We start from the raw sequence: 27,991 nt of genomic DNA, 5'->3' as shown, positions 1-27,991 counted from the left end.
GTGTTTATATAGCCGGTTTCCTTGTATGGAGGGTAAAAATTGAAGAATGCTTGTTGCAAGGCGCATCATCTTCCCCCTCCCCCTCACCTCCTCAAGTTATCTTGGTGGTCTCCCCCCCTCCCCTTAAGAAATAATTAAAGTCATTTTATCCACAGAAAAACAAGCAAGCATCCCCCTAATGAAGCGCGGATGTGGTGTTTTTGCAGCCTCCGTCAAATTTGGAGATGATCGTCGGCACATCAGTGCGTGCTGCTGTTGTCGAACACACTGTGGGACGGCTCGGCTGATGCCTTGTGGATCCGCGGGATGATGTCATGTATCAGTGCACCCCACGTGGGGCCCGCCGCTCTCCGATAGGCAGATGTGGCCATATTCCTTCCGAGTAATGCGATTGGACAGATAGACGCTTCCACGGCAGTTCAGCCCTGCTGCCTGTGTGTGGCAACCGGGGGTAAGCTGGACAACTGGGGGGGAAATGCGAGATTGTGGAGAGTACCGTGTTACGCGTTTAAAGAACCTCTTCGACTCGTAGGAGAGATTTTTTTTTTTTGGAAGGCTATATGTATATTTGTTTTTTGTTTTTTTTTTTTTTCTGTTTTGAAAGGATTAACCAGCCGCGTAAGGAGCGCATTCCTCGGAGGTTCAACACCGAAGAATAAAGTAGTTTAATCGAGCCCGACCGCACGAAATTTTCTCCCAACTGCTCCCTCCAGTCTGGTCTAGTCTGGCTGGGTGCGTTCTGGAGACAGTGGAGGATGCTTGTCGAGATCTGCGTCCACATTACGAGGGATTAAACGCCTGAATTGTACCGTTCTCTGTTTTTATTTTTCTTCCTCACTGTCCCTCTCTCTCTTTGGGGAAACAACAGTCGGACCAACGACTAGGACGCACGTTTGGGTATGTATTTTTCACAGCTGTTGATTTCTGTTTCAGCGTATTTTAATGTGTCTTCTCGGGGCGTGCGCTCCGCAGCGCGGCTCTTCGCGCCTCGGTGCAGAGTCAAAGTCGGCGGAAAAGCCAGCTGCCGTCGGTCGGTGGTGTCCTGTGAGTGCGGGGCTTTCTGGTCATTTGACGGAACATCAATTTAAAAAAAAAAAAAGCCGATAAGATCAGTGTTTAAAAGTCCCACATTGAGATGAATTAGATTGAACCACTTTAAATGATCAATATGTGATAAATGTTTATATATGTATGTGTACAAAAAAAATCGTAACCGAATAAGGTCAAGAAGACAGAGGCGCGCGCATTGTGTTGCTTTTTTACACGACTTAAAATTGCTGCAGTAACTGTGGACTTGTTTGGAACTGCATTAAGTTGTTTATTATACATGTGTAGGTTAATTTGCGTCTTTTTCCCACTCGAATATAGAATTTCCACGACCTCCCCTTACCCCTCACCCCACCCGTGTCTGCTGAGACTGGTTTCTGTGAGCCAAATTTCGACCATTTTGCCAAAGGACCTGCACACTGGAGACATAAACAAAGGATACATTTCAAGATGTATCCACAAGGCCGACATCCGGTAAGATGTGCCTCTTATGTACTTTGAGCATTTGTGCAAAAAAAAAAAAGGAGGCAAAACTCCCCTGCAAAGCTCATTTTCCACTCTTAATGCAGGTCATCCCCCATGCTCCTGATGAGTGTGCAGATGTTTTGCATGTTAACATGCTTTTACTCACATGACTTGTGCTGTGTGCAAGGACAGGTGGTGGCTTCATATTCATATTCAGTGTGAAAGCCTACTCATGTGGTGTTATTAGCAGCTGGAGGTGTGAAGTATGGGCCCACCTCTGCTTGTGGTATAATGTCTTACTGCAGAGGGAGACGCTCATATCCTGGAAGTAGTGAATCTGTGGGATAAAACTTCCAAACCGGTGAGTCGGATTGCTGAGATTTTTCTCTCTCTCCTTCTGCTTTCAGGCTCCACATCAGCCCGGCCAGCCTGGCTTCAAATTTACAGTCGCCGAGTCTTGCGACAGAATTAAAGATGAGTTTCAATTCCTCCAAGCCCAGTATCACAGGTAATGATTATCACAGAAATGACAGGAACGTCGGTTTACTTTATTCGTCTGTGAAGGCTAAGAGTAATAAACGCCTTGCAATGAAAAGGGGCCAGTTCCCACTCTCGCCCCCTTCCACTCTATTCCTCATCTGACGAGTAGATACGCGTGAATGACTGTTGAAGTGGTTGAAATTGACACCTTGTCTTCTGTTTTCAGTCTCAAGGTGGAGTATGACAAACTGGCCAATGAGAAAACGGAGATGCAGCGCCACTATGTCATGGTAAGCTTGCGTTACAATGGGGAGCAATTATGGTACCAAATTGCAAGGCTTGTTGAAGATCTGGTCAGGGTGGAGCAACGCAGGCTATTGTGATCACCTGCATGTGGTGGTTAGGGCCTGTGTCAGGTACGGACCTGTAAAAGCCCTCAGGGTGGTGGTGGTGGGAAGGAGGAGTGGTTTGGTGCAGCTAGTTGTTACGGAAGAGCTCTTCCTGATGGGCAGTGGGCTTCATTAAAGCCCGCCTCTCTGATCTCCAAGGGGTTGACTGCCGCTTTGCCCTCTGTGTGTGCTGATCTGATTATTCTCCTTGGAGACACCACGCTCAGACATATGCACGGCCATAAATTAGGTGCGAGCTGTTGACGGAGGCCACTGTAAACAAGATGGAGGTTGTGGAACAGGGTTGCGGTTGTATCTTTGCACTAACCTTCTTTATAATCTTTAATTATTAGCTTTTATTTAAGCAGTCTCTAAGAAAAACATAGGTGTGCCGCTGACGCAAGAAATGAGCCCAGACATGACGCAATGAGCAGGTTTTCCTGTGGATGTGTACTCGCTTGTCTCTGGTAAACACTCACACACACAGCAGGGGCGATTTAAACCAATACATTCTGGCCTAAATTAAACTACTTTTTTGTTGTTTTTCCTGTGAAAACAACATGTCAGTCTGACATCCAGGAGGTTAGGTAAACATGTTGGGAAGTATCCCACAGCCAGTGATGGGTGTCAGGTTACGCTACGGCTGTAAGACTCTGATCTCAGACAGAATGGCTCTCTTGTTTGAGAGTAATTTTCGAAGAAGCTAATGGACTGAATAATGCATTGGCCTCATCAAATAGACGCTGACTGGAAAGTCATTTCTGCCCCGGTTGCCAATTCTGGACTCCACGGATTACATTTCAGCCAGCCAGACGGACTGACCTGGCTGGAAATATCAAGAGTGTTGAGCAATCGCGTTACGCTAAGTAAACAGACATCGTGGAGATCTGAGGACTTAAGATGGTGATCAATGCATCTAACCCTTTCCTCCCTGCGCCTACACTACAAACAGCAGAGGGGGGGAAAAAAAATCAATTTATCGGCTGCACACTGTCAGCTGCTCAAAGAACTTCTCTTCTGGTCTGATCTTAGTTCATCACCTTTCAAGGTTTTTTTTTTCCGTCCCCACTGTTCAAAAGCATGTGATAATGTGATTAGTGTAAGGATCAATCACATTGATTAGTGGCTGTGCAGAGCCTATTGGTTACGTTCAAACCCATAAAAATATCACACAGTTTGTGTAATGTGTACTTTCTTTCTTTTTCAGTACTACGAGATGTCTTATGGGTTGAACATAGAGATGCACAAACAGGTATGTAACTTTTTTTTTGCCATAATTATAATAGAGAACCTCTGATTATATTTTTTAAGCTTATTTGACCTGCCAAACAGACTTTAGCCAATTTTAACTTGTTTTTAAGAATTATAATATCAGAACAGAATTCATTTTTTTTTCTATCCTTTATCCTGTGAGTGCACACTGTGTGTTAGAGATAGCAGTTAGTTTCAAACAGGCTATTGCGAAATATTATAAAACAATCATAAAAGGATTCCAAAATAAACAATATGCTAGCATTTAGCATGGTTTGTGTGGCCTGTATTACTAAAGCAGACATTTCTGTGTGTTTCTAGAGTGGTAGTTCCCTAAATGTCCAGTTTCTCGGCCACAAAGTAGCAGTGTTTTGTTTACAAAATGTTCTAGCCAGTAAAGTTAAACAGGTATAGCTACAACACAAACATCACGCAATGATATTTGTTGTTTTTTTTTTATCACATTTACCCTGTAGCTTGCAGGCATAAATGGAGTCACAAACTCACATGTGAAGATTCCGGCTTTGGAAAATTACAATCTTTTCCTTAGCTCTGAGATTTCAAATAAACTGTCAATATTTCCAAATCTTGCCTGTGTCGTAAGACCTAAAGCTTGAAAAGGCTAAAGCAGATCTGCTTTTTAGATATACTGTTCATTTGGTCTTTTACAGTCTTAAAGAACTGAAGGTTCATATCTATATCTCAACATGTATTTGAAAACGTAGATTCCCTTTAAATGGCTATTTACATCTCACATCTTCTTAACTTAGCACTTAAACACTACATTATATATGATGATGGCTAAATTTAGAGTCTTCTTCCCTCAGTAACAGGATCCACTCCAAAGAATGACTGTGTTGTGCTTAAGAATGTTGCATTAACTGATCAAAAAGAAATGTGATTTTTGAGTTTTGTTCGGCAGGTCACTACTCAGGGCTGATCAAGCTGAAAATTGTCCAATTCTGGTCAGAAGTTGATTTCTTTGTGCATTGCATTATTATCTATATTATATTCTCTCTGCTCATTGTATCAGAGCAGTCAGGTTAGTCAAAAACCCATACACTGTAAACCTAACAGGAGTGCGCAGGCGTATGTGCTGAATGAATGAAACCATGTGCCACCATTTATACAATCAGTCTCAGCCATTTTATTGGAAATCTACAAGTGGTGTCATGTAATTCAAGTTAGCTTTTTGATAAGATTAAAGGTAGACTTTGACAAGCTCTGCCTTTGACGTGACGATTACAAAGACAGAACTGCTGAACAGTAATTACAAGAGCAGAGCAAAAGTCATTTAGCCATTTATTGCGTCCTTATCTTTATCCAAGAGGCCTATCTCGTATTGCTTCACAGATCAATCACAATAATGCCTGAAGTACTATAAAGATTGAATGAATGAGTAATCCTCAGATTCTGCTACATTCAGCATTTAAACCATTAAGTCTGTCTCTTCCCCTTGGTCAATGACAGCATTGGCGGCAAAACGGATTGGCATGGTGGGATGATCCATCAGTGTCTGAGGCTGTGTGTCGCATTGCCACATGTCTGTCAGGCCCCTAGCCCCTTTGATAGGTTCTGTCAGGCACTTATCACCAACCAGAGGGAAGATGGTGGGGTGGGGGAGGATGAGAGCTGGAAACGAGGAGGAGAATAGAGCTGGGAGGGGGAGGGGCAAGAGCCTGGCTTTGTGTAAACAGGTTAATCGACTGATCCATTTTAGCGTCTGACTTTTATCAGGAACCTCAACAGAGCTGATGGAAGCGCTTGAATAATTCATCAGCAGGGCCTCTAACCTCCTGAACAGTGTGTTTGTGAGCAAACAGTGCGGTACCTCGTCCTTGCAGCCTTACAAACCCGGGAGGGGGAGGAAGAAGAAGAAGAAGAGGAGGAGGAGGAGGAGAAGATCAGGAGTGGTTAACAGGCAGGGTTGGGGTGGATTATTGGATGCACACAGCCATATTATTTCCCTGCCCAGAGATTTATTCCATAGTGTGGAAGCTCATTCCTCTTACTGTGCCTTTTTCATTACCGCGCAGGGACATATTTCAGGTTTCAAAATGCACACACCGACACAGCTTAGATGGACTGATGTGGCAGTGTTATCTGATCCTTCTCTGTCAGCCCTGGCAGTAAGTTGATGCAAATGGCTAATTTCTTCTGCATGACGTCAACCTTGTAATTACCATCATATGGTGCTTGTTTCCTGGGGCTGCATGGGGGTTTGGGACTCAAACTTTGACTTCAATCAGATTTGGTTGTTACCTGTAGTTGTAACACACACTCATACCTCCACGAGTTTGCTTAAAGATAAAAAAATAAATAAATAAATGTATGGAACCAGCACCAAAGCGCTGTATTGTTCATAGAAAATTGAAAAGTGGTTTCAGAACACTGTAGGTCTTGAAAGCCATCAGTGCTTTACATCTCAAATCTGTCACAAGGGACTGAACATCAGTTTAATAGTCTTGGGGCTTGGGTTTTGGCTGTCAGGTTCACTTATGTAAATGGAAAGATTTCATTTAGAACTTGAAAGAATTGAGAAACTTTTGTTGTCTTTGCATAGAACAAGTTAAATAGGTTTCAGATGATTTGATCCTGAAGTTGTCAAAGAAAAGTCTGTTGTTGCGGTTTATTGGAAAGCTGTTTTGTGACCCTTTAAATTGTCATCTTGTTTACTTTGGATGCTTATTTATACAGGAGCTACAGTAGTGACTAGTTCAACAAATGACGGTAGGAGGTAGTGTGCCAGCTATTACCTTATACTGGCAAACGCGCAAAGGGAGCAGAACGTGTAAAGTATTTCTTTTCAGATCAGTTAAGTGATAGATTAATGTTAAAGATTTCATACACCTCACTATATCTAATATTTAGGGACCAGGATACAAATGCAACCCTTTAGAGCTGTTTTTGGGGTTCAGGTCGATCCACAAAATATATTTATTGTGCAGTAAGAAATGCATCCATTTTGGCTAGATGTTGAATCGTAGTCCTCTTGAAGGATAACCATTATTATTGTTTTGATTGGTTTACATGCTGGAAACGCACATCACACTTTAGGTTTTAGTTATTTCACAGCTTTGTTCATACATCAATTTCACTTTACATGTTCTGTTCTTAATGTGTTTCACCCAGAAAGATTATTGCTGGGGCACTGCCTCCAACCTTAATTTCTTGTGTAAATGAGCATAGACGTCTGTGTAAAACATGTCTTAAACAAGCTTGGCGATGGCTTAAAATAGCATTTGCATGAATAACTGAGGCCAGAGTGATGTTAAGTATGCTTTGGTCTTGGACCTTCCAGGTTCAGCTAATTTGAATTTAAACAGATGAGATACAGTTGCTTATAAGCTTTTAATTGTACCTTTCTTCAAAATTTCTGAACTACTACTTTAATGTTTGATGTTTGCTGATCTGTGGACAGCGTCCCTTTACTCAGGCCATTTGGCTCAATACCCATCACTTCTATTACCATTTAAAAAGTTTGCCTCAAATGAACAAATACTGTTTCTTTGCGTTTCAGTTAAGTGGGAAACTAATTATTCAGTTTAGAAGAGATGACCTCACTGGTCCTAGATTCTTCTTAATAGCAAAGTCATGCCCTAAGGCCATGCTTTCAGCTAGTACAAATTACTGCCTCTTTAAATATAACCAGTCAAGCAGTGTTTTCAGATGAATCACCTGCTTTTCCTTTAAATTTAATGCCCATCATTGTTTTTTAGGTCCATTTTCCCACTGCTGATAACAACAGACAAATACCTCTCTGCACACAATTGACACGCCAGCCTGAGAGTGCTCTTAAAGTGGTGCTACACAGGTCCGAGTACCTGTAATTGTGTAGCAGCCGTGCAAAGCTGGCCTCTCAAGGGCCAAGCTGTCATCTACTTAAAGTGACAACAGCCCCATTTTTATCTGCCAGCAGGCCAAAAAAAAAAAAGGAAAAAAAGAAGGAGTCCTTGCAGCGCTGCACTGTATCTATTTTGACAGCGACGGCGAGCTGAGCTGATGCGTCTGCCATGTATTTGCATGTTGTGTTGTGGGAGCGCGGAGGCTGGCAGTTGTTTAGGGCAGAGCGGATCCGGCACCTCCTGACCTCTCCCAGCCAGCTGTCACCATGACACTAAGCTACAGAGGAATGGGCCCCGAGTGCTCGAGGACTTTTTACAAATCCCGTCAAATGTTCGAGCGCTATTTACAAGGCTTATCTCGGCAAACATGGATTATACGGCCCCGGTAGCTTTCCAGCCGTTTCTAATGGCCTCTGTCAACTCTTTCTAGAACTCTTACAAAACTGCATTGATGTATCAGCCATAAAATCTTTATCATATGAGACCACAGGTCATTCCCCTTCTTGTCTCAAGGCAATAAGTGAGTTATGATCAGAATCACCTTTTGGACCATTGTACTTTCTGCAGCACCAGCAGGTGTATCTCAATACTGTAACATCATCTAAAAGCTTTTTTATTTTAATGATTTAGTTTAAAAAGGAGGGAAAAGGGATAAATTCATTAGAGGAATAAATATTTCACTTGTTTGTTTTCATTTTGATGATTACGTTTTACAGATTATGTTAATGCTTTTTGTTTTATGATATATATATACATTTTTTTTAGAAAAATTAAGTTTTAATACAGAAATGTCATCTAACAGTCTAAGTGAGATCTTTGCAGTTATCCATCAGACAGTCAATGACGCCCTCCAGGAGAATAGGCCACAAAAGGTCATTGCAAATAAAGCTGGCTGTTCAGAGTGCTTTATGTCAGCAAATTAATAGAAAGTTGAGTGGAAGGAAAAATCAGAATGAAGGTTTTTAAGGAGGTTCACTTTTCAGTCTTTCTAATATTAAAACTTTTTGAGTGGCACAGGCGTTGTATGCAGCCATTTCCGATGCCAGCCATCACTTTATTTAATCTCACATTACATCTCCAGCTTGTTTTCTGGCTCGCCTAGCTTAAGTAGCTATCCATGTTGCAACGTAGGTCAGCAGGTCTTCTTCCGTCGGTCATTACTTTCCCATCGCTCTCCTTGGCTCTGCTCTGAGGTAATATGTCAGCCTGCCAGAAACTGCCTGGCATTTCTGCCATGTGTAATAAATAAGCCGGGGGTCTGCGAACTACATTGTGCGTGTGTGCTGCTGCTGTTGCTGCTCCAAATGAGAAATCAGAGAAAATCCCAGTGATGTGTTTGTGTTCTGCAGTGGCCCTGGGTTGAACTGCGTCTCATAAATTCCAAAGATGATGTAGCTTTGGCCCTGTTATTCTCTTTGCTCCCAGTGCAGAGCTCAGACCTGAAAGTCTCATCTCCTAAGCCTAGAAGGAGAGAGAAAGAGAGAGAGAGCGCATGAGTGGAAGAACAAGCTGGCTGCGCTGTGTTTTTACAGGAGAGTGGGGGTGGATCCTACACCCCTCTCCCACCGCTCTTTTTATCCACCATTCATTTGGTCTGTTCATGTGATCGACAGGCTGAAAATTCAATTTAATGACCTACCTCCAAGCACGTAATATGATTTTAAAGCCTGTTACGGTCAAGCAGAGGTGCCATTTGCATAATGATCCCCAGCCAGATAGGGCTGTAGCTGTTGCCATGGCAGTTGGTCGACAAGCAGAAGAATGGAGGCAGGGTTCTGTGGATGGGAGGCGAGGAGGGTTGCAGGAGGGGGGGCGTGGAGAGGGTGCTGGGTTGATGGCAGCAAGAAATTGCTCAGGCTTGATTCTTAGAAAAGCTGCTTCTGACGCAGACCGCTTGCTGTCTTTTTAATGCTTATCGATCACAGACTGGAGGACAGTAACCCACAAAGTTGTTATGGTTTGTTATCATTGTGCGCTGCGATTCATAATCTTGATCCTCTACACTGTCACATGTAAGTAAACAGCACAGGTTGAAGGCCTAGGCTTCATAAAAGGGTGTGGTTGTGCGGTTTAACTCTGAGGTTAAGTGCAGGACGGAGCAGTTGCAGTTGTAGGGGGGAAACGGAGGGAGGAAGGCGAGGGCAGGGAGGAGATCCTCTCGACGCAGACGCACTCTGCCTGCTCATATCCGTTTAACGTGGAGTGCTCTCTCAGCACAGCTGTGCTCCATCCCCCTGGGCTCTCCTAATGTTTTAAATATTTCAAATGTCAATATCACGCTGTTTAGAGGATGTTGAGTCAAGCAGTTCTGATTGCCGGAGTAATTGGCTTAATCGGTGTAAACATTAAAGGCGGGGTTATGTGCAGTCACTGTGTGCTTCATACACCTCCAACTTATGTTGCTTCTCTTTCTATTTTTCTTCTAATTTTTTTTTCCAGACGGAGATTGCCAAACGACTGAATGCAATTTTAGCTCAAATTATGCCTTTCCTGTCACAAGAGGTAGGTTTTGAATGTGGCCTTCAAACGGTGTCACAACTTTTTTTTTTTTTTAAGTGACATATTGTTACTTGTGTTGTATAGAGAGACAATTAAGTAGTTTTGAGTAATTGTACCGTGTTGTTGACATTTACCCTCACTCCAGAAGTCCTTGTAGTGGTGTGAAAAAGAAGCTAATATTGGGATGTCTCAATAATCATGCCTAAATGTCTCCCCGCAGCACCAACAGCAGGTTGCTCAGGCAGTGGAGAGGGCTAAGCAGGTGACTATGACCGAGCTGAATGCCATCATCGGGGTACGTGGACTTCCCAATCTGCCTCTCACCGTGTGTATACTCCCTTTTTTTCCTTTATTTTAACTTGAGTAGGGGCAGACATTCAATGCACTTAAAAGACACAAATTGGAACATGTTGTCTAGACTTATAAATTGACATACAGCCTTGAAAACATATTGATATCTCTGTATTTTATTGGATTATATGTGACAGACCAACATAATGTAATGCACAATTGAGTCTTTAGGTTCCTCTTAGGCGTAGTCAAACATGGAAAAAGCATGGCACAACTTCCATCCAACCAAAATAAACCCATTAACCTAAACTGACCACCTGAGTAAGGAGCAATGATTGAGGACCTGCAGAGATCTGAAACTCGGTTGACAGCTAGGCCAGCTATTAGTTGTGCTTTCTACATGAAATGGAGGCAAAAAGAAAGCAAATTACAGGGAAAAAACAACCAAAAGTGTCCTCTTGACAGATTGCCCAATGCCATGCAAGGGAAGAACATGTGGAAGACGCGCTGGTCAAATGAGAAAAAAAAAAGTAACTTTTAGGACTAAGATGCACAAAATCCTGAAAATAGTCATTCTGTGAAACAGTGGAAGCACTATAATGCTATGGGAATGTTTTTTATAAGCAGGAGCAGAGCAGCTGTTAGAGGCTGCGAAAGACTTCATACTGGATTTGAATGTTTTCATTTAAAGCATAGTCATGAGTAAGAATGAACCAGGCCTAAATCAAAATCTGTGGCAAGGATTATTTTTAAATTCATCCATCCATCCATTTTCTAACACCCTTGTCCCTAGTGGGGCCGGGAGGTGCTGGTGTCTATCTCCAGCTAACGTTCCAGGCGAGAGGCGGGGTACACCCTGGACAGGTCGCCAGTCTGTCGCAGGGCAACACAAAGACAGACAGGACACACAACCATTCACAGACACACTCACACCTAGGGAGAATTTAGAGAGACCAAGCAACCCAACAGTCATGTTTTTGGACTGTGGGAGAAAGCCGGAGTACCCAGAGAGAACCCACGCATGCACACTCCATGCAGAAAGACCCCGGGCCGGGAATCGAACCCAGAACCTTCTTGCTGCAAGGCAACAGTGCTATCAACTGCTAAACTAAGTTGATGGTCAGAAATGTTTTCCTTTCAGGCTGTTTGAGCTGAAGCTTATTCGCAAAGAAGAATTGGCAAAAATTCAGAACCTTAACTCTATTTCTATCTTTTTCACAATTGTGTGTTATGTGTTGGTCTGTTGTATAAAATCTCTAAAAATTGTTAAACTATGAATCCTGTTGCATCTCACTTAGCAAAACAATGTGACTGATATGCTCCATATATTTAGCGTGACTCTTACAGGATGGTTTGTTTATGCAGCTTTGCTCTCAGTAGCGTGGTTTCCTGCCTTGTTGTGCATTTACAAATGTGAGCCTGAGAGCTCTTGAGACGTCTTCCGCAGCCCGCATTGCTTTAATTGGCCAAGGTTTTAACAAGGAGCCTCATCCCTCACTTTTGACCCGGATAGCTGTGGGAGTTAAAAGGGCTGAGGCTGAGCAGAACAGCCTCCCCGAGACGGCTCAGACAGCAGAACATCTCCGCCGCTCTGCGCTTTCCAGAGCTCATCGCCAAACAATTACTGTTTGGTGTTCATCACTGCTTTAAAACACCATCTGCTGCTCATTGATCAGCTTTACCCATGCTGCACTGCTCAGGCAGACGCAACTGGTTTCATTGGGGAAACAAAGCTTGGGATATCTGTGATCTTATTTGAACAGTTGAACCTTCAGCATGCAGGTCCATAGAGGCTGACCTGATGCCTGGATGCACATATTGGAATTCAATTATTATGCTCCTTTTGACCTTTTTGTTTCTGGTTTATTACTTTCTTGAATAGATGGTTTTATTTTAGTATTTTGGGACTAACGCAAGATGTTTTATTACACTGCAAGCAGCAGCAGTTGTGTCTAACAACAGCAACATTTGATTTGATATCTTATATGTAGTTTTCAGTTATGGCAGCACTTACGTTGTGTTTGTTTAGAAGTTGGAGCTGGGGTGATTGTTTCTCTGTTATTCAATAGTTTGAAGTTGTCGTTTTTAAAAATAGACTAGATGGAATATATGATGTGCCTGTAGGAGGATTTAGTACACAGTTGTGTGTGGCATCGGGGCTGTCGAATAAAACGAAGAGGCCTCAGTCCAAACCTTGCAGCAGTTGCTAATGTCAGGGGGATGTGTATGTTTAAGAACACCTTCCCATGAGTTATTTATTACAGAGAAGCTCTGTAGGCATGCCAAAATCCTCATATATATTGTAAAGCAAGGTGGGGGTGAAAGAGCATGCCAAGCAGACAGGCAAGTGTACAGGAACCAGCTGCATGTCTTATTGATGGAGCTGCAGGCCATTAATAGAATGCAACTAGGGCAGCTGCTTGAGGTGAAGCCAACTGCTGGAGCGTCCTGTTTGGTTCGAACGTAAAAGTCTCTGACATGTCAACCTGAGTTCTTTTGCACTTTTCATCAGTACAACTTGTCTGTGTGGTCATTATGGCCAGTACTTCTGTAGCTTTGACCACCTCTGTCCTCCTTTTCAGCAGCAGCAAACTGCCTACCCTGCTCTTATGGTCAGTGGTGTACACAAATATTTGTCTTTTTCACACTTTGGACTGGATTTGGCTTTTGTGGCTTGAAGGGATTTTGTACGTTGCATGACCGTTCTTATATCTAATTAATGCGCCTTTTGATTGGGCATGGTGTGCTTTGATATTTACACAGTATGAAAACCAATATTTCACAATCTTAAGTAAAAAGAGTAATTGCTATACTACTGGTGAAAATAGCATTGATGATTTTGACTGAACCACATTGTCCTGACTCTTTTTTCTGTCTATCCATCTGGTATACTAAGATGCCCTAATTACTTTGATTTAAATGAGAAAAACTGATTATTCCTCCTGCTGCTGTTTATTAGTTACAAACACGCTAACACCAATTTAATGAGCTAAACTTAAACTTGACCTGCTGAACTGATTGAATAGTATGCCTGTTTGGCATTCTGCTCTTGATAGAGTGACATTGGGAGTAAAATAGGCTAAAACTAGCTAGCTAATTAGTCAGGCTATCTGCTTAAGCAGCCAGACTTGAATGACATTCCCTCTGTAGTTTGCAAGGTGTAATTGTAAGAGTTATCCAACACTGTTATTTTGTGATCTGAAATATTTCCAGTACAGTTTGTCCTTACTGCAACCAAGGGAGCTAGTAGCTGTAATCTCTATGTAATCTAGCTAGCAGTATTCTTGGAGAGTATTATGACAAATTTGACTAATTTTGATACTATAACTTAAAAAAAAATCCTTGATAAACTGTTTATAGTAACAGGTCCATGTCTTTGAATGTAATTGTCTTGTTAGCCCATGTGAGTCTATTCTCAGGTGGGCTTTGTTTCCTGCAGTAACACTCGGTGTGGGGGTTAAAAAAGGGGCATAGTGTATAAGTCTTTATCTTGGATTATTAAATTAAAGAAATAGGCCAGACTTCTTTCTTTATTTATTATTGTCTTCATTTATAGCCCTTTAATGAGGGCTCTTGCTGATCAGCCATGCTTATTACCCATCAGTGCCTCATTAAACACAATGAGCAAGGATGTCTTCCCCCATGCCAATGAACTGGCTCCTTAATTTCCCTCATGGACACAATATTAGAAGACACTCTTTCTCTCTCTCTTTCAGTTTTCCAGCATTGCTCGTATCACTCCGGGAGAGAAAAAGAATAATATTTTAGAACAAATTTAGATCTTTGGGTTCCTGCCACCCCTGAGCCCCTGCTGAGTTAATCTACCTGCTTCTGCCTTGTAGTAATTACCAACTTCCCGATATTCCTAAAATGGCTGTAAAAGGTCACTGATTGAAGTCCGTCTTGTAAAAGAGAAAGATTGCATGCTGTAACAACAGCTGAATTATTCAGCTAGCTTGCAGATGGGTAATAAACTGCTGATGTTTTATTGGTGTCTCAGCTAAGTATTATTTAACCTTGCTTTAAACTGCTTCCTTCCCAGGCTGAGTGCCTTTTAACTCCCATTCATTTCCCTGTGCCTTTCAAATATTGATGGCGAATATTGGAGACTTGAGTGAGTGCCAGGAGTGGGACCCATGCTCCTGGCTTCTGAAGCTGCCTTCTCAAAGAATGAGAGAAAAGGAGGGCCAGCTTCTGGCACTCAGAGTTCCCCCCGTGTCTTAAAAGTTTGGGTGTGCAAATGATTTATGAGCTGCCGATACAGGATTGTGTATACAAAAGCAGTAAGCACACTCTGTTGTGTTTTTTTTTAAATTTATTATGTTTTTAAGGAGATAGTTGTTTGGCCCCGAGGCTGGCAGCTCATTGTTCTTTAAAGATGATTGTTAAACTCACTGATGCTACAGGATTTTTGTGTTGCTGCAGAGTGAAATGCAGCAGTTTAAGCAAGAGTATGAATGAGTTTTTCTTTTTTTGTTGTTGTTGTTGTGCTAATCCAGGCTTTCATCAAACTTATCTTTGGTGTTTTCCTTGTTTTATGCTATGAAGATCTGCTATTTCTTAATTATATGTTACTAACGCTATTGCATATGGGATGCGTTCAGAAAAATGCTTTAAAATAGAGATGCACTGAGAAGTCAAGAAGCTGGTCAAACAAAGTGAAAATTAGTTTAAAAAGATAAATTCAGCAGAAAAACGTTTTTTTTTACATGTCCTGATGTGTTCATTCAGGTTTTGAGAGAGAGCAGTGCTTTCAGCAGATAACAAGAAGGCTGAACAGTTTATACAGCAGTCTGTTTTACCTTTTTGAGCTTCCGATCTCTTTTGTCATGAAAATGTTGAAATCTTAGTCTCAGTCTTCTAGGGAGTAAACAATCTGTTTTTAGAAAAAGTAACCATGTTAGCTGTGCTAATTGCTACAATAAGATTCCAAAGAGTTTAAACTGCCAAGTCTGTGATCATATTGTCTTGATTTAAAAGTTGCATCAGTGCATTTCTATTTTTTGCAATAACTTCTGCTTCCTCAATCTTAGGGCCCATGCCACTTTAACTTGAAATGGAAAAAGACGTGTGCATTTGCTAATGCTGTGTGCTGCAAGGGGCTTCTCCTTCCCTCCAACCCACTTGGTGTTTGTCTGTCTGCATCCCTGTTGTCTTGCAGCAGCAGCAGCTCCAGGCGCAGCACCTCTCCCATGCTGCTCACGGCCCTCCGGTCCAGCTGCCGCCCCACCCCTCGGGGCTGCAGCCACCTGGAATCCCCCCTGTGACTGGCTCTGGATCGGGCCTGCTGGCCCTCGGGGCTCTGGGCAGCCAAACTCATCTCCCGGTGAAGGATGAGAAGAACCATCATGACCTCGAGCACAGAGGTGTGTTATATTACCGCGTTTTGAAAGTTTATTTAGCTGAAATTGGAAATATTATGAGATGCTGTTTAGCTAACATGCATGATAAGACTGAATATCCAGTTTCATTCTAATTATAAAAAAAATTTCTTCTTTAACATTTATTGTTGTCAATTTGAAAAATGTGTTTGAATAACCTTTCGAGCAGACTACAAGGGTTCCTACGTAGCCTTCAAAGCTCAAAAGTTGTGGAATTTAAATTTCTTAGTGTTTTCCAATCCTTGGTAACTACAGAAAAATAAAAGTGAGATCAGAAAAATTGCTGAATCAATTAGCTGAAAACTAAAATCAAAATTTTTTATCAAAAGTTATTGGTGAACACGTTTGGGCATTTTCGCAGTTTTTGTCACCGCTAGCTCCATCTGGGGTTTAAAATGCAAATCCCAAAATGGCAATTAAAGAGACTTTTAAATGCTAAGAATCTGGAAACGTGTGGAATTATGAAATTAAAAGTATATAGGAATCATATGTTTTTGACATTCTGCTTTGTAAAGAGTGTAACAGGTTCATATCTGATGGTTAAGCTAATGGCTTAGCTTAGCTTGGTTGTGCGATCTTACACTCAAAGATTGCTAACAAATAACAGGAGTGATATGTGCTGATCGGTCGTTTTTGAAAGCAGATGTATTCTCTAACACCCAAATTAGGAACAGTGTAGTTGACTTCTTTCAGCCAGCTGAGCAGAAGTGCTCAATAACATGAGGGCAAAAGGTTTTATGCTATATTCCAAACAGAATATCCTGGGCATCTGGCATGTTCTGGCATCTCGTCAAAGGTCATTAGAAATGAAATGTTGTTCTCAACTGACTTATCTGGTTAAATTAAAAGGACATTAAACTGTCTGAACATGTTTTTAAAAACATGATGTACCAAAATTGACCGTGTCTAGTTGAAATGAAATATATGGTATCTTAACCTTGTTTTAAAACATGTTAAATGTGGGCAAAATAACGCGTAGAGTATGCAATGCTTCTTATTAGAGCAGTATCATGGAGCTCTTAGGTGTGAAACCCAACCTGTCGGTTCACATTCTGTCTGTGTAATGAGCGGTTGCATTCCCAGCCCATGACGACTGCATCAGTTATTCAGCAGCTCCAGCATATGTCGATGAACGGAGCCTTGAGCCCCACAGCTGATTCACACATACTCAGCCAGAAGCTTTTGCTACTTTTGACTAACTGACATGCTTTTTCTCTTTGCTCACTTGGGTTCCCTCATCATCTCTGCTGCCTCTGTGACATCCGTGGAGCAGAAAGCACGGTGAGTGTCCAGGACCGCAGCGATTGTTGGGCTTCACTGTATCTTATTGCTGATTTGATATGCTGTTATAATCTGCTTTTAGAATTTTGAGTAATGGCATTTGGAGTGTAAAACCTGTGTACTATCATGCTGGAGAGATTAGAAGGCTTGTAATTTCATCACAATTGAAGAAGGACTTTGCCCTCCTTCTCTTAAAGGATTTGTTTGATCCCCTCTACTGTCTCTCTTGTTTACCAACTCCTGCTTTCTTCTTTTTGGCCGTGTGATGAATATTCATGCTCTCTGTTAGGCTGGAACCTGCTGAAGTGTTTTATTCAAGGCGCTGCAATGTCGGATGACTTGTGACGGGCCTGTGCGGTTCTGTTTCCGTGGGCCACGCCGGCTGAATGGGCTCAGTCATCTCTGAAGAAATGGAGCTCCTGGGGCGATTAGCAAGCCCTGTTTTGTTTTCTGTGTTCTCGTCCCAGGTCATCTGATAGTAGAGTGGTGACTTTGGTTAATGAGTCACGCTAAGCATCTCTTTAAAGGTCAGCCATTATGCAGACAGTGGCCCTTTGCCCAGACTTCCAGTCCATCAACCATTGTTCCCCTCCTCTGGTTTTTGTCTGTGCTGTTGCTTTGGCTCTCTGATGGAGGGACGTAGAGATTCGGGACAACTTGGCAGTTTGCAGGCAAATGGCAAGCTCCCCGTGAAAGCTGCTGGAGTCCTGCCGAGTGCCTCCCCTTCTGTTGGCGCTTGGAGTGAGCCATCCCAGCTTGTGTAGGCAGGTTCCACGGAGAAGCACCAGTCAGTCCCACGCTGCCGTGCCCACTGGCAGGATATAGATTCTTTTTCTTTATCAGAGCTCAAAGCAGGAGCTGACACAGTGCCCAATGCCCAGAGCCCACTGAATATAGTTTCTCTCTGTCTCTCTCTCGCATGCTTAGTCCAAATGACTCTGAGGAGAAAAGGCCCTCTGTTCAGTCACAACACATTGCTCAAGCCCCTGTGAGGCTGTTTGTTGTCCAGTTATAAGGAGAAGGGGTGGGCGAGCTCAGAAAACAAGCCGTACTCCGTTTAATTTAGATAACGGCTCATTCTGTTGTGTATCTCGGTGTATGTATGTGTGTGTGAGAGCTTGGGCTCGGTTGGTGTCAGGGTACTGTTTGGTGCTGGCCCACAGCTGCATGTTTAGACGACTGCTGTGCCCATATCATTGTGTGAATGAGGCGTTTTTAGCATTTGCATTAGCTCGATGTGTTCATTGTTTAATTTGAAATGCATACGTTATTTTGCTGCTGGATTTTGCAAAGGCAAATAAAGTGGCAGTAAAAAAGAAAAATTACTTTTTTCTTTCTCTAGAATAACTCGATATCGCCATCAGAAAGCTTGCGAACAGCCAGCGAGAAACATCGCAGCTCCTCAGACTACAGCTTGGATTCAAAGAAACGCAAAGTGGAGGAGAAGGACAGCATGAGCAGATATGTATGTTGATTAAAGGATAAGAACAGAAGTGCTTCACATCTAGTTTTAGCTATTAAAGCTAAAAATATTCAGACATTTTAAAAAATGAAACACAAGATTAAATTAGCTTGTAGCTTCACATTAAACCCCATTTTTATGACAGAGCAACCAAAAGTTGTACATAACTGTGAAACCTTTGCCCATTTTACAATAATAGCTCAATGTCAATCCATAATCCCCACAGCAGGATGCTACTACACTGATTGACTGTTGAGGTGGTGGGTTTAGGTCAACTGCAGCAGAGATACATCTAAAATATGTAAGACCATGGACCTGAGAACCAACAGTCTGATGTTTTAAATGTGTCCCTGCTCCAGCACAGCTGGGTGGTTATATTACCACTTTAACATGATATTAATTTTGTTCTGGTCTGATATGTAAACTTCCAATAAAATACACTAAAGTTTGTATCCTGACAAATCTAGCTTGATATAAAACCAGCCCCTTGTTTCTACACTTTGCTTCATACAGCTGGTCTATCGGTTATTGATAAATTATTGTTTGCTGGAGGTGTGGACTCTTTTAAAGTTTTACATTTTTCCCATTTATTCATTAACGTTTTGTGTGACTTATGTAATGCATCAGTTTATCACTATGAAGTTAAGTGGAAATTGCTTGCACTGTAAAGAACCATTAACACTTAATGTTAATGTTGAACATTAACATTAATGTTAATCAATGTTCTGAGTCGCCAACACAGACCGAACGGCTTTGTTCACTGTTGCCACTCTACAGGCAGACTACAATTCTAAAACAATGCAGGGAATCGACGTCATTGTTCACAACTTCTCTTTCTGTTTGTTGATTTGCCTGGTTGAAATTCTACTTGAGGAGTCCACTGCAATGGGAGAAATCCCAGGCAGAACACTAAAGAGAGATGAGAATCTAGCGGAATTCCAGAAGAAGGCGAAGGCCAAAAAAAAAATCAGTCAAAAGTTTCTCAACCTTATGAAAACTTTTGCAGTGCCCTGTGGATATGAACCATTATTCTACTTGAATGGCATCTTCACAGTGACAACTATCACTGTCTCTGTCTCCAGGCTTATCCAACTCTCAGAAAGAAACACACGTTTATCCAGAGTATGTCTACTAAGGTGGCTGATTTTTCTAACTATGTCTGCAGGACAGTGATGGAGAGAAGAGTGACGATTTGGTGGTAGATGTGTCTAATGAGGTGAGCAGTTTGTAGTTTTAAATGATAACACCCACTTTTTACCAAAGCTGTTACATAACCGTAAATATTGGTGTTTTATCAGGATCCCGCTACTCCACGGGCAAGCCCGGCCCATTCCCCGCCAGAAAATGGCATCGATAAACCGCGCCCACCCAAGAAAGACACGCCCAACAGCCCAGCGTCGGTGGCCTCCTCTGGGAGTACCCCGTCCTCCAAAGCCAAGGAGCTCAGTCACGTAAGACATCAAGAGAGATGAGGACAAACTAGGACAGAAGGGGGTTTTAAAAAGGAATTGCAGGGAGAGCAAAAGGGTATGTGCGAATAGATCTGGAGCATTTTCTGCTGTGGATTAGGAATGGCTGTCTGTGCTTTAAGTGCATGACTAAAATGTCAGGGATAATATTGTCCCGCATCAGGATCAGTCAGGTCTCCTCTGTTAATAGCTCAATGTATTTAACTATTCTGGGATTTTTGCCTCTGCCTCGCTGAAAGATTAAAGCTAAAGAGGATAGAAACGGCCCCATCTCCATTGTGACCGTAATAGGTTTTAGAATAAATAGCAGTTTATGGCTGTGGGTTGTCAGAATTAGATTGGATTAGGTTCAGTTTGCTCTCAAATTGTCAGTCTGCACAGTGCCTGGTTTTTGGGATTGTGAATGCGCTTGCTCTCTTGTTCCCCTGACAGAATGACAAATCCTCCACGCCTGGTCTCAAATCCAACACCCCCACCCCGCGTAACGATGCCCCCACCCCTGGCACGAGCTCCACTCCTGGGCTCAGACCCATCCTGGGCAAACCACCAGGCATGGAGGCTCTTGGTTGGTACCATCTCTGTCCTTGTTAGAGGCTGAATTTATTTGTTTTATTATTATTCTTTTCCAGTATGCGGTCATCTCACATAATGATATCCCTCTCCTGTTTTGGTTTTTCTTAATTTCTTTTTTTCCTGTAGCAGCACCAGCTTTGCGGACCCCTCTGTCCATTGCGGGCTCCTATCCTACTCCCTTTGCCATGATGGGCCACCATGAAATGAATGGAAGTCTGACGAGTCCGGGCGTATACGCTGGCCTGCACATCTCCCCTCAGATGAGTGCTGCAGCAGCCGCAGCGTATGGACGCACCCCCATGGTAATGATTCTGCCTCTTTCAATATGCCACTCACGATGTCACATTCAGTGCAAATCTGACTTTTCGTGTCATTTGTGACCCATATCTGTTTTGTTTTTTTTTTCCAAAATTTGACAAAGGCAAGTCAAAAATATATTTGTTTTTTAAGGCAACGAGCCTTCATGTTGCATTTTATCCAAATTTTCTACCATGGAGATTAAAACCTCAAAATCAAATGTAAAACAAAATGGATGAAATGGCCAGGGCAGACATGTAGCTAAGCAAACTTTTTGATGGTTTTGATTGTACAAACGTTTCAGAAACGCGTGACATATCCATATTTCCTTCCTTAAACAAGTGCCGTATGAGATGTGTCTCCTTCTGAGCATGGGGAACTTCAGTGCCGGAGATCGTTCACAACAACAGTAGTGGTTGCCATAAAGACATAATGTGAATAACTTTGCAAAATGGAGAAAAAAAAATCACCAGGAAGTGCTACCAGTTTGGGATCACAGCAACAACTCTATATTTCGGATGCAGTTACTGAATAAAAAACGCCTCCACTTCTAATATAAATGATGAAGAAGATTTTTGTATTTTCTGTGATGTTCTTATGTCCGATGTTTTAGTTTCTAAAGAAAAATTTGGACATATTAGTAAAAATTCAGATTGATGCAACTCTATCTGGACAGTTTGAGAGTTTTTTTCTTTGATCACAGAGCTGAATTTCAGACATTTATGTCTTCTCATTCTTTAGGGTTTTGACCCTCACCCACATATGAGAGCCCCTGGCCTTCCAGCTAGCCTCACGTCCATTTCTGGGGGCAAACCGTGAGTGTCTCATAAAATGTGTAGCACTTTTACACATTTCCAAGCCCAACGACTTTAACTTCACTTCTATGTATCGTTCTGTAGTGCGTACTCTTTCCACGTCAGCGCAGATGGTCAGATGCAACCTGTACCCTTCCCGCCCGATGCCCTCATTGGCCCCGGTATCCCGCGTCATGCACGTCAGATCAACACGCTAAGCCACGGCGAAGTGGTGTGTGCTGTCACCATTAGCAACCCCACCCGTCACGTCTACACCGGTGGTAAGGGCTGTGTCAAAATCTGGGACATCAGTCAGCCAGGCAGCAAAAGCCCCGTATCCCAACTGGACTGTCTGGTAAGAACCTTCTCTCGATTCACTCGTTTCTGACATTTTACAATTAGCCTTTGTTGTGGAGTTTATAAACTGTGTCACTCCATCTAAAATCGGATAATCCTTTGTTGAGGATTATATTCCAACTGTTACAGGGATAACATCCCACTTAAGAGTCTGATATTAAATGTACTGACTCAGAAATGCAAACATTTATTCAGTGTTTGAACAATACTGATCAAAACAATACCAGGCTCAAAAGTATGAGTATTATTACTTTCCAGATCTATGCAAGTGTGAAGAAATGTTTCAAAACAATTTTTTACATCATCATCATTGCTAGCAATCAATTGATGCAGGTAGTTACTATTACCAGTGCCTTCCATGCTTAAGTTATATGTTCAGAAAAGGAAAAGAAAATCCAAAAATGCCCTATGAGGATGATTGACAGCACTAAAACCCTCCTTCTGCCTCTGACTGGTTGCTCCTGACCAATCTGTGCAGCTCTTTCTGCAGATAGTAGCACATGGAGAAGTCAGAGGAGCTTGATTTTTTTTTTTTTTTGAATTTTAAACAAGTTATGTGCCTCATATTATACTGTCTGGATATACTGACGTTTTTAACAAATGTGTACAAAATAATTTTTTTATAAGAGTTACCTCCTGCAGCTTTAATTTGGGTCCAGGTTCGAACCACCATCTGCCAATTAGGAACCTTTGTTCTTAGTGGCAAAACTTTACTTTTGGGGGACTAAAAGTAAAGGAAATTACGACCACAAATTGGAAAAATGTTCAAAGAACATTTTTAGTTTGGTTTTACATATGTGTCATTCCTTGTTTTTCTTTGAACACTGTTGGCTACAGAAAAAAATGACCATGCAGGTTTTTGTTGTTAGTACAGAGCACAAATTTATGCTAGGAAGAAAAACACTGAATAATTCAAAGATCATTGTGTGGAAAAATATTGAATTTTAAAATTGGGAAATTTAAAATATATGCACAATCGTGACCATCTGTACGTCTTTCCACTTGATTCAGGTCAGCCTGGAGAACACCTGTTAGTTGATTTGGTCTGAGGATTTTCTTCCTGATTCGTTTCTAGTTCTCTGCACTCCTCTCACTGGCCAGAGCTTGTATTGATTGGCTTTTGTCCTCCATACGACAGAACAGGGATAACTACATCCGATCCTGTAAGCTCCTGCCTGATGGTCGCACATTGATTGTTGGAGGCGAGGCCAGCACTCTGACCATCTGGGACCTGGCCTCCCAGACGCCCCGCATCAAGGCTGAGCTCACCTCGTCCGCCCCGGCGTGCTACGCCTTGGCTATCAGCCCCGACGCCAAAGTCTGCTTCTCCTGCTGCAGTGATGGAAACATCGCCGTTTGGGACCTGCACAACCAGACTCTTGTTAGGTTAGGGGGGAAAAAAAAAACATATTCCCAGTGTGCGGGGTCTGGCCCCATAACAGAACCGCTCTTGTGTGAGGAGCTTTTAAAGAGGATGTCAATACATGTTTGTGTTCCTTCTTACTCTGATTGCAGGCAGTTCCAGGGTCATACAGATGGTGCTAGCTGTATTGACATTTCTCATGATGGTACTAAACTGTGGACAGGCGGCCTTGATAACACTGTTCGCTCTTGGGATCTGAGGGAGGGTCGACAGCTGCAGCAGCATGACTTCACTTCACAGGTACAGCCATTTAATACAGAACCAAACGTGTAGCCCACCAATATGTTGTTTTAGCCACTGAACTGTTAATACTGTCCCGCCCCCAGATCTTCTCCTTGGGCTACTGTCCGACAGGAGAGTGGCTTGCTGTTGGAATGGAGAGCAGCAATGTGGAGGTGCTCCATCATTCGAAGCCTGACAAGTATCAGCTGCACCTGCACGAGAGCTGTGTCCTCTCCCTTAAGTTCGCCTACTGTGGTATGAACTAACCCTCATAAAAGGAACAGAGAATAATGTGGCACATTGCAAAACTATTAACACCCCTTAAAATTGTTGTTACAAACTTGAACTTTTACTGTTTTTAGCTAGATCGACACAAATTTGTAAGTTGGTCTTAAGTGAAAGTAAAAAGAAAGTTTTTCTATTTATTTTTACTTTTACGAATTAAAATCTGAAATATGTGGCGTGTACTTTTATTTAGCCCATTTTACTCTGATAATCCTATGTAAAATCCACTTCATTCAACTACAATTAGAAGTCACCAGCGCAGCAGAAAACTTACTATACATCAACCCAAACACAACACCCCCACTTCTGGCAGCATCGTGCTGAGGGGATGATTTTCTACATGTGTGAAGGGGAAGCTGGAGATATAAAAAATTGGATGGAGATGAATAAAGGGTATCCCTGGAATCTAACCCATCTAGAAAATTCAGTCAAGTCTTTTACAGGATGTAAGAAAATAGTAAACCCTAACAATTAAAGAATTTGAAAATCTTTGTTTTACTAATGCAAACCTGTGGGATAATTCTGGATCATTTTTGGGGACGGGGAGTGTACAATGAGTCACAGATCCCGTTTCTACAGACATCAGACTGCTTACATCGTTTTGTTTTTAACAGAAATCTTTCTTAGTTTTTGTTTTTGCCTCTAATTTGGCAGGAGTTTTTGTGAATAGATGTGCAAAACTGTTAGACAGTTATAATTGAAGCAAAAGAAGGCTCAATAAAATGTTCTAGGATGACTGAATATGAAATGCATTCTGCATTTTACAGACTTTTATTCCAGAGAAAAAAGCTTAAACTCATATATCATTTTCTTTCTACTATGCAATTATGCACTCCTTTTTACTCTATCACATGAAATCCCAATAAAATACAAAACAAGAAGCATTTTATGGTACTACTGTAAGAGCTAAAGCCTTTTTTCAGTTGTTTTGTCCTCAAGGCTAGAGATGTAATGAGTCTTGTTCTGAAGGTATTTTCCTGGTCTCTCATTAGTTCAAGGAGGCCTGATCATGGCACTGCCTTTTTTTTTTTTTTGCAGGTAAATGGTTTGTAAGCACTGGGAAGGACAATCTGTTGAACGCTTGGAGGACTCCTTATGGCGCCAGCATATTCCAGGTATGCAGATCAATACCCTTTGTCTGCAGCCGCGGCCAAAAGAACGAGCGGAAGGACACGCCGACCGCTGTCTCACAGGTCTACCCTATCAGTGAAAACTGAAACTGAATTATTGACCTGACAAAGGAGTCTTTTTGAGGGCCAAAAACTTGATGTCACCGCAATCTAATCTACCCCTGTAGTCAGCTAATCTTCCCCACTTTACTTTAAATGGATCTAAGTGTATTAGTCGCTTTCAGGAATAACACATTTTTATCTTCTTCTCTCTTTAACAGTCCAAGGAATCCTCTTCGGTCCTGAGCTGCGACATCTCAACGGACGACAAGTACATCGTGACGGGCTCCGGTGACAAGAAGGCCACCGTGTATGAAGTGATTTATTAGAACTGCTTAGGACGGCTTCGGATCGGAGCATGCCCATGCTTATGAACGGCATGCTCTTCCTCCTCCGTCTATCTTCCCTCAAACAGACTACATGGATTCTGCTTTGCAGGACAGGAAGTTTGGCAGTGCCAGACTGGAATGGATGGTGGCGCTGTTCTGGACCTGGATTTTATGTCTTGATTATTACAACACTCTGTACAGCAAGAGCGGTTTTGCGAAGGCACTGAGAAAAGGAAATTAAACAAAAAGACGTCTTGCTGTTTTGTTTTTTTTCCCTGTTGGATTTTTTTTTTAATGCTTTCGATTGTGGAGATAAAGTTCCATGACACAACTAGAAGCGGTGCTTCACTTTGGAGCTTTTCCTCGGAGGTCCTGTGAAAAGTGTACATAATGGAGTAATAAATGGCCTTTTATAGATTTATATTTTGGTGTCCAATTTCGCTTGTGATGGTTCTTTCTTGTTCTCTCTGTGATTTTCTGTCCCCTTTGGGGATGGAAATTAGATTAGGACTTTGTAAGAGGATATTCTGTTTCCTCCCCCCTCTCCCCTCTTTTCCATTTTTTTCCCATGTTCTTTGTCAAGAGCAACCTTTTTCGGAAATCTAATTTGGAGGGTTTTTTTTCCTTTCTTTCCCGACAACAGCTTTTTTTTTTTTTTTGTTTGCTACTTGGTACAAAACAGATGCTTGTTCCAAGGAGTTTAGCCACAGAAGTCTCCGGAACTGCCCGTTTCCACCCCGCCCCCTGTCTGGAGGACGAAAAAATTCATTGTTTTCAGTTTTCATTGGCCCACTGGCTTTGGTCAGCAGAAACTCAACTCTGAAATGAAGATCTGTCCCTGAACACTGGCTGCCTTCAGTAATACCAAAATGGATAACTAACAACTGGGAGACTGATGGATTTCCTGAAAGGCAGCCGTGACTTGAGCTCAGATGTTGACTCAACCATTGTATGAAAATTCATTGCTCCGCTCTGCAAAGTCATCAGTCTGTGCAAGTTAATTATTGCCTTCCTTGTTTTGACGGCCTGTGACTGATATGCAAGACTTGCTTGGTTACACAGATGGCAAGAAAAGCCACGTCCACATTTGACATCCTAGGTATGCCATTTGCTTTCTTCAGTACTCGCAATATTCTGCCTGGAAAACTCTTACAGCAACAACCTCTGCATAAACTGTCGCATACACTCATCTTCACCCATAAGGATTGTACAGTAGACAGTTGTTGATAAGTCAATAAACTGTTTTTATATAAAGTATAATCTGGACTTGATTTCTAACCTGCTGTTGCCATTCTGCTTACCAAGGTGTTTAGTGAATAGCTGAATGTTTTAACTCTTATTTAATTTATCTTAAAGAGGATTAAACCTTAACATGAAAGTAACAGAAGAGTCAGGGAGAATCTGAAAAAAATCCAACCCTGTTTTCACAAAATCTGCATATCAGCTCTTTTTCAAATAGTAAAATTATATTTTTTTTTATTTAATTTTGAATGACTTATTTGCCTAATTGTATTTCCGTCATTGTTTTGGCTGCTGTTTCAACTAGTTCACTGGCGTAGATTAGTGCCAAGACTACAGATGTCTGCAAATGTTAATTTGAATCTCTTTATATTAAACTAGCAACTATTATGCTAATAAGCTCATTTTCAGATGAGATTTTGTGCAGCTTTTCTTGCAAGGGAATAAATAACAACTATGTATCCTCCATCAATCTTTGTGATAAATTCAGTTAATCCAAAATCTGAAACTTCTGAAACATAAGGTGTTCTGTTGAAATAAATGGTTTTAGATACATTTTTCAAAGAAGACTAAGGTATCACTCCAGACTTTTTTCCACTTTCAGAAATAAAATAGAAATAATAATCTGATTGATGGTACCTGCTTACACTTAAAATGGCATCAGATTTTTTGTTAGTTTTATTTATTTCCTGACTCTGGAACTTTTACAGCTACAATTTTCTTCCAGTGCAAATACTTTTTTTTTTTTTATTTCTAGAGGACACCTCAGTGCTTTGGGTTAAAATTAGCAGGTTCTTGCTATATTTTTAATTATTCTCAAGTAAGGTTGCATCAGAGCATGATACTGCCACTGCCATGTTTCACTGTGTTTCTTTGGCAATAGGGTTATTCTTTTGAAATTGTGGCCTATTCAGCTGTAGCTCTACCTATAACACTTTCTTCCATAAGTTTGTGAAGTCTTTAGTCAGGCTTGGATATTTTTTATGAAAGGACTTCTGTCTTGCCAGTCAACAATTTAGTCATATATGCAATGCTGTAGAACTTTATTTTAATATCTTTGTCCTAACCGATACTTTTGTACAATTAGATATATTTGATCTTCTCTCTTCAAACCATGATTTAAATGTGGAAGACCCAGACATAGACAAACATTTTTAAAAAGTTCAAGCTTGTTGATGGTTTTGTAGCACTTTGGAGGTGAAAATATGTTTTTGTACAGTTTTATGATGCTAATAATCTGAAATTATTTAGCATTTTGTGCAAGTGTTACACAGATATGACATATGTACACATTCTAATGATCACCCCCCAAAATTTTAAAAGACATTTTACTTACCTTCCTTTTGATTAATGTGGTACAGTAACTCACAGAGATCTTGCACATCAAAGGTTTTTGAAGTTGGGGCATTTTGTGACTGTAGCAGGAGATTATATGCAGGTTTC

The 27,991-nt window shown here is 41.6% G+C and overlaps 1 protein-coding gene across 9 annotated transcripts; it reads left to right on the top strand.

Annotated features, from left to right (window-relative positions):
- Positions 1–278: 278 nt before the first annotated feature.
- On the top strand, positions 279–27,115 carry tle3a (TLE family member 3, transcriptional corepressor a). 9 transcript variants are annotated; one of them, XM_028038539.1, is made up of 22 exons: positions 279–897; positions 1,369–1,521; positions 1,920–2,020; positions 2,219–2,282; positions 3,589–3,633; positions 9,917–9,979; positions 10,197–10,301; positions 12,850–12,879; positions 15,429–15,633; positions 16,922–16,929; positions 18,272–18,394; positions 19,557–19,607; positions 19,690–19,842; positions 20,293–20,425; positions 20,563–20,735; positions 21,472–21,545; positions 21,630–21,879; positions 23,020–23,267; positions 23,397–23,544; positions 23,631–23,781; positions 24,850–24,926; positions 25,202–27,115. In XM_028038539.1, the coding sequence occupies exons 2-22, from the start codon at positions 1,498–1,500 to the stop codon at positions 25,307–25,309; spliced, it is 2,334 nt and encodes a 777-aa protein (XP_027894340.1). In that variant the 5' UTR covers positions 279–897; positions 1,369–1,497; the 3' UTR covers positions 25,310–27,115. The 9 variants fall into 9 exon arrangements, with proteins under 9 accessions (XP_027894340.1, XP_027894384.1, XP_027894367.1 ...); XM_028038566.1 differs by having other exon boundaries at positions 282–897; positions 10,197–10,271; positions 12,853–12,879; positions 20,560–20,735; XM_028038556.1 differs by having other exon boundaries at positions 282–897; positions 10,197–10,271; positions 20,560–20,735.
- The last annotated feature ends 876 nt before the right edge of the window (positions 27,116–27,991 follow it).

The sequence above is a fragment of the Xiphophorus couchianus genome, chromosome 2, assembly GCF_001444195.1.
Source record: "Xiphophorus couchianus chromosome 2, X_couchianus-1.0, whole genome shotgun sequence".
NCBI lineage: Eukaryota > Metazoa > Chordata > Actinopteri > Cyprinodontiformes > Poeciliidae > Xiphophorus > Xiphophorus couchianus.
This window is presented reverse-complemented; position numbering and strand designations above follow the sequence as displayed.